The 9,373-nt window shown below is 45.7% G+C and overlaps 2 protein-coding genes across 2 annotated transcripts in view; both read right to left on the bottom strand.

Moving 5' to 3' along the window:
- Positions 1–1,837, bottom strand: part of TIMMDC1 (translocase of inner mitochondrial membrane domain containing 1) — a 16,074-nt gene extending 14,237 nt beyond the window's left edge. The window contains exon 1 of the mRNA XM_025198182.1: positions 1,817–1,837. Coding sequence (XP_025053967.1) covers positions 1,817–1,837 — 21 coding nt within the window. The remainder of the gene's footprint in view (positions 1–1,816) is intronic.
- Positions 1,838–5,586: 3,749 nt separating this feature from the next.
- Positions 5,587–9,373, bottom strand: part of POGLUT1 (protein O-glucosyltransferase 1) — a 14,901-nt gene continuing 11,114 nt past the window's right edge. Inside the window, exons 7-10 of the mRNA XM_025198216.1 lie at positions 8,730–8,788; positions 7,802–7,969; positions 6,854–6,910; positions 5,587–6,213 (exon numbers count right to left, since the gene is read on the bottom strand). Coding sequence (XP_025054001.1) covers positions 6,060–6,213; positions 6,854–6,910; positions 7,802–7,969; positions 8,730–8,788 — 438 coding nt within the window. The 3' untranslated portion in view covers positions 5,587–6,059. The remainder of the gene's footprint in view (positions 6,214–6,853; positions 6,911–7,801; positions 7,970–8,729; positions 8,789–9,373) is intronic.

Genomic DNA, 9,373 nt, shown 5'->3' with positions numbered 1-9,373 from the left:
GCTGCAGCGGAAGGGCCTTCCGGTGCCTCCTTTTGCTGGACAGGAAGGCAGCCTCCGCTGGCACGCGCACGCGCTTGCGCTCAGTCTGTCCGGGGTACAGTTCACACGCGCCCGCCGAAAGAAAACATACGCGGAGCCCCTCAACGCCCGCCCCCCTCCCAACACACACACCCCAATCTGCCACGGGGGTAATGCTCACACCACCCCCACACCCTCCATCACACACACACCAACGCCCCCCACATGCCCTCCGACACGCACACAGCACACGCACACCGCAACACATGCACCCCCAATCTGCCCAGGAGGCAACGTTCCCTCCTGACCCCAAACGCAGCCGTGCTTCTGGCCCCTAGCAGAGGGGCAAGACCCTCTAGCCAGGCCTTTTGCGATGCCTTCGGGGAAGCGTGGGTCCACCAAGTAAAACTGTAAGCCCCCAGGGTGATGGGATCCACTAAGGGCGTATTGCGGATTCCTTGGGACAATTGATAACAAAACAGACAGGACCGGGGATTTGTAGCAAGTGTGCTGAGGGGGGGGACAGAGCAGCGCACGCCGGACAGTTTCTCCTTGGCTCTCTAATGAGTCGGAGGAGCTACTGAATGTTGCCCTGTGCAGCTCTGCCTGGAGACATGAGGGAACAAGGGACAGGAAAGCAGTCCCCAGGGGCCCTCCTGGCCAGAACCTCCTTTCCCAGCCAAACATATTGTGAGCTTAGACTTGGCCAGGAGGAGGTTGACCAGGAGGTCCTAGGGCTTGGGGAGAGGGGCCCAGATGGGAAGGGCATAAATGAAAATGCAGGAAGAAGTGCAGCCAGAACCTCAGCAGGTTTTGGAGGAGGTGAAAGAGAGGCTGCAGCCTGGCATGCTCCAGGTAGGCATGCCACGTGCACCAGGGTCTCGCTCCACACACAGAAGGGGCTGGCATCAGTAGGGCTGTCCCAAGCTGGGGTGCCCGGGACCCTGCAGACAGCGCTGTACAGGCCCTGCTGCAGCTGCCACGTGCCTCCGCTGCTGAGTGCCACTGGCTCTGCCACTGCCGAGCGCTGCTGGCTCTGCCACTGCTGAGTGCTGCTGGCCCCAGCCGCTTGCCACCCCTGCTCCGCTAGCTTGCCGCCCCCTGGGCCCCGCACAAGCTGATATGCCCCAGGACCCACACATCCCTAGGGATGGCTCTGGGTATCAGAAGTGAGGAGGCTGCTCCAACATGTTGGAATTCCAGCATGTCGGAGGAGACTCAATCAAATCTGCTGGACCGTGGCAATTACTGCTCTCCAGTATCCTCCTGCCTCTCATGCATTGGCGTCCCCACACTTAAAAATAGTGACAGGGCATTTGAACTAAAGTTCATTGAATGAGCTTTATTTCAAGTGCCTCCACCATCATTTTGAAGCCTGGGAACACTGATACATGTGATGCAGTGGCGCTTTAATTAGAGCAGTTCCAGGTGCCACTCTAAATAAAGCACTGCCCCCCGGCACCACCGGAGTACATATAGAACTGCATAGGGGCACTCTAGCCGGGAACCTGGCAGAAGTCCAAGCAAGAGCTAAGCGTGGCTCCTCTAAACCTTCTCTGCCAGGAAACACAGTCCACTGTATGCGTGCGCGCGTGCACACACACACACACACACACACACACACACACCCCCGAGGGAGGAATGCTACTTAAAACAAGGCTGATGCCCTCTAAGCAAAGTGATGACTTCCATCTGGACAGTGCCAAGTCTGTCCTAGAGGCCACACCACTGACGTGCACCTTCCGGGATGGAGCCTGGATACAGAAGTAACAATTAGAATGGAAGAACTGCCACTCACTAGCTCAGCCCACAGGGCCATATTGCCCAGCATCATTTCTACATGTTATGCTTTCAGTTCCCTTGTGAAGACGTCCAGCCAGGCAAAGGAGGCACCAAGCACTACCACCAGGTACTGCACAACATCTATAGCATGGCCAAACCAGCCATCCACTGCCTGGCCTGCTGAGGGGCCATGAAGCGCATCTCAGGGCTCATCTATGAGGAGACCCACAGGGTGCTGAAGATTTTCCTGGATGCTATCACCTACGCCAAGCGCATTAAAGGAAGACTGACCACCATGGACATGGTCTGTGCCTTGAAATGCCATGGCTGCATCCTGTACCCATTCAGCATCTAAGTCTCCAGTAGCAAAGACACACAGTGGCAGAGAGTGGATGCAGAAAGGGAGAGTGAACTGGGTATGACTAGGGTTTTTTCCACTTGCAGCCTCCAGCATTTAAGGCTTAGGAAGTTCTGATTCAGAGTCTGTCCCCCTCACTCCCATGCTTAACCACTACTGATGCCGCTTGCCTCCAGAAATTTGTCCAGTCCTTTGTTGGGGATCCTGACCATCATATGAATGCAGAATAGCAAGGAGAGTCTTTAAAGTAGAATGAACTGCTAGTTGATAACATTTCATTGACCTCCCTGTCCCAGTAAAAGTTGCAAAGGAGCCCCTGTATCTGCTGACAAAAAAAAAGCCACTATGATGGGAACATAAGGACAGAGGAAGTTGCAGCGTTTCTGCTCAAGTCCCTGTTTACATTTCCTTTACAGCCCTCTGGATTTTGGCAGGATCAGAAGTTATTTTTAACTATGTGAGAAATGAAAATCTGTTGTGCTTCCATTAGAAAGAATGCATATCCAGGGTACTCAGAATTGAAAATACAATACAAGGAACTATACATTCCTCTTCTCTCCTATGATCACTATCCCATAGCTGTAGTTCAAGTCTCTATTCTTTTTAAATTTCGAAGGGAAAAAATTAGTTTGCCTTGGAGACTACAAGGATAGTTGCCTTGGCTCATACCTTTGACTGCATCACCTCTTCTATGTACCCCTTCAGATTCCCTTTCTCCATCACATCAAAATAACTACAGTTTGTATTTCAAGTACCTGCACCTTTATATCTTCCTAGCATAATGTTTCAGTCAAAAAAATGATATATTTCTAAAAGTCCAAGAGTAATAGAAATGTCTTACTAAAATAATATATGGACTGGAATATTCCTTTGATGAAGACTTTCACGTGACAATACTCACATCGTCATATATTCAAGTTAATGCAGCATCTTTATGTGATGTTAGTTGTGTCTGTAGTGAGAACAGTTTAGCTGCCCCACTGGATTGAGTCGGGAGACGCAGGTTGCCTAGAAGTGGTGTGCCTAATATTTCACTTAGTGTCAGACTGTAAATTATTACCCCTTAAACAACTGGCAGGCCCTGCCATTATATCCCCACCCTCTCTATCTCCTGTGTACAAAGCAGGTACCTACCTCTGCTTTGCTATTGATGACAGCTTACATGGTTTTTACACTTTCAAAAAAGCACCTTATGCATGGGGGAAATCCCCACAAGGCCTCTTTATCATCCCCCTTCAAAACCATCCTTTCAACTCTCCTTTGATGCTTACAAAAATCTTAAGGTAACCAGCCGACGTGCAAGACCGACCTGCAGCTTGCTAGGCTGATCAATCTTGATTCCTTGTTTCATGTGCTCCTGTTTTTTATCTTGCATTCAAAATTGTCTTTTCACTGTATGCTTATAAGGTACCTACCACAATGGAGTCTTGAGGCATACTGGGGCATATGTATAGTACAACGGCAGTACAACTAATGAAAAGCTTGCAGAAGAGGGAAGCTCCATCAATGCTACCCATGAGGGAGCAACCATCTCTAGAGATTAAAGGGTTCACTCCCAGGCTTCTTTGAACCTGCTAACAAAAAGGCTAAAGCATTATGACTGTTATAGTGATGTGAAAGAGGAAATTAATTGAAATGCATGAACTGTTTCACTCTGGCACTGAACACTTATCAATCATTACCAATCTGGACTAGTTATGAATCAGTGACTTAAATGTTAAAAGCTCCATATTTAAATCCCATTCCCCTGAGACTACAGTTCCGCTAAAAGCATCCAGATCTGGCTGTCCAGATCCTTGGATCCTTGATTACAGCAAAATCTTCCCTTTAATTGAGAAATAATCCAGCCAACAAACAGGAGTTTGTTTGTTTTTAATCTAAAAGCACTTAAAAACAAAAAATAAGTTTTAAAAAAATATGGTTAATAATCGGTTTCATCATTCGAGATAACTGACTCCTCTTTAAAAACGATCATTCAAGCTTTTAACAACAACAAAAAAAATCCACTACTGGACAGTTCTTATCAAGTTAATTTTAAAATCTGATTTAATTATTTTATGTGCTGGAATTATATCAGTCCAGCCAGTGGCCCTGCAACTGGTGCTCCAGCTACCATGTCTGGTCCACAGTGCCTTGTTCTAGGAGCTAGCAGTGCTTTCCAGGCAGCATGGTCAGGCAGGTGCTCAAAATTTGCAGCCCCACAGTTTATCAGGATGATGAGATTGTGCGTTTTCTCCTCCTTTGACATACTTGCCAAAGGAGGAGACGGTAAGCTGTTGCCTTGGTCTCCTTTTTCCCCACCACTGTGTTTCAGACCAGTCTTAGCACTTTGCTTCACTCTGCTGTGTACTCTTCAGAGGCTGTAAAGAGGAGAATCCCACTGACACACAACCATTCACAGCCAAAACTAGTGTTCTGGGAGTCAGCCAAGCTGACAGCATTTGTAAAGAGATTACATGGATACAAAAGGAGAGAGACAGACACACATTTAAGATAAGCATCCAAAGGAATGTACAGAATAAAATCTCCATTCAGCAATCCTAGGTCAGAAAGTATGGCCTTACTGCAAGACCTTGGCTGTGTCCAGATAAGCAGGAACTTTGGTTCCCCAGGGATAACTATCAGCGGCATACCTTGTGTCATTGCTAGTTGTCCCTGGGAAACGCCCATTCCATGCACCCCTCAGTGGGTGGCAGGTTACCCTGGGTGGGGTAGGGGAGGCTAGGGCCAGCAACTGTGCTGGCCCCAGCTGCCTGGAATAGACTCCCCCCAGAGGTAGTGCAAGCACCTACTTTGGACACTTTCAAGAAACACCTGCATGCCTATTTTGCTGGGATCATTTGCTCCAGCTGACTTCCTGCCCCTTGGACAGGGGGCTGGACGATGATGTAGCGAGGTCCCTTCCACCCTAATGTCTATGAAATCTTACCTGGGAGCCTGCAGGTACACCTCCAGCTGGCCAGGCTCATTTTGGGCACTGTGTGCTGCCTCCACATGCACCACTCTTTTTTTTCTGTGCCAGTTTTTTTGCCCCCGGATCTTCAGGGTTCAAAAAACCACCCCCCATGCTGCAAGGTAGTGGCAGCGCAGGGAATGCCAAAACGTGCGGTGAGTGGCACCATGGACGGGTCTGTGGTGCCACATACTGTATGGCCACGCTTGTCTGGATGCAGCCCTTAAAAGCAAATGCAAGTAAAGGAGAGCTGTATTCAAAGTGAGAACACTGCGTTACAACTGCCCCCCTCACCTCAGGACTACAGTGCATGCTATAAACATTACACACATGGGTTATGAGGTAGGAAGTTTGCACAAGTGTTCAACTGCCCATTTTGGCCTGAGCATCTGAGCTCTTACAAAATTACATAAACCTACAAAAAAAATTATATTCTAAATTACCCATAAAACTAACCTAAACCCCCAATCTCTGCTGCTGACAAGAAATGCCTGTCCCCTGACCATCATCACATTACTAAAATAATGGTGACAATTTGCCAAAAATAGTAGTACAAGGGAGGTACAGGGGGACTAAATGATGTGCCCACGGTCACAGAGGTGTTATAACCCCAAGGATTCCATGGACTGCAATGGAGTTTAGGTCAGGTCCATAGCGAGTCAGAGGTAGGTGGTAGCAGCACCCAGTTCCCTGCTCTGAACACTAAACATAGTCACTTCATTATTTATCTATCTTATCTAGGAGTTTAGGCCTAGCTAATGGTGTTATAGATATTGTGTGATGAGATCGGATCATACAGGAATTATGTTACGTTCCAATTCTTCTGTTTACTATAGTTTTAGTGTATGGGCTGTGTTGAAAGGAATCTAAGAGAAGATATGTAATCTTTGGATTTCCACAGTGATCACCAGCTACAGGCCTTGAATTGGAGAGAACCATAATAGCCTTTTAAAGCTCCGTTTTCAAATGTTTGGAGACAACATCGTAGTTCTTCTTCCTTTTAACTTTGTAAGTCAGGGTTTTAGAATATTCAGTCAGCAGATTCTCCCAGTAACAAGAGACATCCTCCATCCGCAAGTGGTCTGTGATGAACTGGCGCCCTCTGAAGACAAACAAAAATATCAGACCAGAGTCAATTCTTGGTTCTGACAAAAAAAAAAATCCTTTGATTCAGGGTTTTTTGCCAAATCAAATCCTTTTGATCTGGCTTTTGCTGATTGGTGTCTGGGGTTGTCATATATTTTTGAAGAGCAACATGCAGTACTACTTTTTTATAAATGTTAAGCTGACTTTTCGCTAGCACTGAAGCCTCTAAAGACTGAAATGTCTTGTGAATAACGAATAGGAATAGTCTGGAGGATATCAGTACAAGCTTTCCCAACACTGGCTTACCCATGAGCCTTGACTATTTCCTTAAGAGCACCAGATACTACAACCAGTGGTGGCATTTTTGTGATGTGGACATTTGTTCACTGAAGTTAGCACATTTTACAAAGTGGCCTAAAGTTAAGACCCCCTGGCTCTTGGGAGAGGGGATGACGGGCCTACAGCATCAGATCTGAACTAGAGGCTATAATGTGAAATGATGCTACTCTGTCATTAGTAGTGTAAACCATACAACTTCACTGCTTATGATAAATACACTGTGCATTGTTATCACAAGGCTGTCCTCTACAGGTTGCACTTCTCGCTGATGAAACAGGAAAGAGAATTCCCTGCGTCAGGAAGGATGTAAAACTTACCGCTCTGAAATTTCTTGTGCTATATCATCATTTTCCTTCACAAACTGCAACAGTTCCCTAAAATGAAGACAACAGGTAGCAGGTAACCACAGCATCAAGGTAGAGTACTGCAACTCTGGGCCAGGCTACTGTGGCAGAGATGGATTTGTGGATTCTCAAACATCATGTACTATTGGTGTTGCTAATATCATAACCAGGAATACATTTGTAGTTTGCAGCAACGGGCAGTTCTGAGGGAGAGGAAGTCAACTCCGAGATTGGAGAGCTGTTGGAACGCGTTACTGGGTAGGCCAACTGCTCTCTTTTGTACTCTGCATGTCAGAAATGCTGAGGGCTTGCCTCGATTTTTAGATTTTTGCTCTCTACCTCCCCCACCTCCCAAGATGTACTGAATGTCTTGGTAAAATTCAATATAGCCCTCTGATCGGGATCTCAGAACAAAGGTTTACATTACAAAATTATGGGCAGAATCCAAAATGCATCCAGTAATCTAGACAATATTAGACTAGACTGTCTACATGCCTTGTATGCCTCTAATCAGGGCAGTAACTTGTTTACCTTTTACATGTGAAAGGCTTTAATCCACTTGGTATCTAACTAAAACATACTGAGGGTTTTGTTTTCTTCTTTTGCAAAGAAAAGAAAACAACACGCACACATACACACCCCATCTGCAAAGAAAAGAAAACAACACGCACACATACACCCCCCATCCCTCTAAGGAACTGCCAATTGCTCAGCCACTGCTTGATACTCTACCTTTGCTGCTCTGAATATGAGACAAGGTATGGGTACTTACTGGTTAAAATCACACTTCAAGCATTCAGCCCACTACAGCAAATCAGTCTGCATAATACTTCAAGCATTCAGCCCACTACAGCAAATCAGGCTGAATAATCCCCTAGCCATTACTGGGTAATACCAGGCAGATCAGCTTTAGTCTCTCACCTGACATCAGAGAGGTCTGATTTAACAGGGATGTAGTGAACCCAAGGCTTCAGCTGTGGGTAGAAAAACTCCAGCCACTCCTCACCCACATGAAAGACAAGTGAGCCACACAGGAAGAGATGTTTGAGACGGAAGCTGGCTGCCACCCCGCGAAAATTAAAAAGGTATCTGTAAAAAAATAAATCACATTTTTGTATGGGTTTCCCAGAGCCATCAAACCTATAGCTAAAGACATTTTTAAGGTTTGTAAAATTCTTGTCTGCTCTGGTAACATGCTCTGTGCCTTTACTCCAAGTTAAAAACTTGTGGAGCCTAGGCTATAAATAACTACTCTGCATTTTCTGTCTCCCCTCCCCTGCCTTTAGTATAACAGCCAGTGGGGTCTCACTTAGACGAGGCTAAGCTGAAGGGCACATCTCACCCCAAACTCCCAACAGTGGGAGCCAGATCAGGACTGGTAGGTTTTCCACTGTCTGGCAGGGGAAAAGGTCCACAGAACATTGGCAATCATGATGATTATATTAATGCAATAGAAACATGATGGCTATGACAAATTGAATGGAAGATCACAAAAAAGGATCTGGTGTCACCAACAGCTGTTGATAGGTTCTAGTGGAGCATTTTCAATCAATACATGCATTTATTTGTGATTTGGGATCTAAGAAAGACTTCTGTGCTTATTTCCTACAAAAAACTTCAATTCTCATTCACACTCCAGCCTTGCCAGGTTCCTGAATCTGACATTTAAAGGGGCCAAACACAGCTCCCAAACCTTCAAGTGACTCCACACAACTAATGCATGGGTCTGCCTGTCTGAATGGAATTAGCTGCAAGACCAGGGCCTTAAAAATAAAACATTATACTAGAACAAATAAGTTTAGCAACACAAATAGTAGCCCTTGAACAGATGTAGTGATCAAAACCTCACTTGTATTTGCAGTGATCAACCAGTGGAATTTCCTTAGCTGGGGGTTTCCCAAGAGTGTCCTTAAAGAAATGAGATGTTTAAAAGAATCAGTTCAACAATATTTCATATTCAAGTGTTATACTGATTTTTTTTAATGTTTTAGTAAATGATAAATCAAGCTAAAGTTTAAATAACTTCTATCCCTGCTCATCCTCCCAGTTTAGCTTCTAGATGTGATAGTGTTTTTTGCAAGCCTCTCTAAACTCTAGCTGAGAGATTGTCAAAACATTATAAACTTTCTAAGAAAAACTTGTACCAGGTCCTCACCTTGGCTGACCTGAGTTCTTATGTAGCTGTAACCACAGACATTGCTGTGTTCTGAATATTCCTGTCATTATGGGATGACCTCATTTGCAAGGCCTCTCACATGCACCCTCTAGACTTGGGACAATGATTGGTCATCAAATCTTAGTGAGTGGCTATTGCACTAGAAATGCTTACAACAATGGGATGGATACCAGAGGCCTACAAAAACCAGGCTGGCAGGCTGTACCTGTTGGCAGCTGGAGTTTAAAGCAGGGGAAAGGGACCAACAGTATAAACAAAGAGATGACAAGAAAGGTATAAACAGGTCTTGTGGAAATAGAGGTACATAGAAACATGGT

This window comes from Alligator sinensis, unplaced genomic scaffold (assembly GCF_000455745.1).
Source record: "Alligator sinensis unplaced genomic scaffold, ASM45574v1 scaffold19_1, whole genome shotgun sequence".
In the NCBI taxonomy this organism is placed as follows: Eukaryota; Metazoa; Chordata; order Crocodylia; family Alligatoridae; genus Alligator; species Alligator sinensis.
This window is presented reverse-complemented; position numbering and strand designations above follow the sequence as displayed.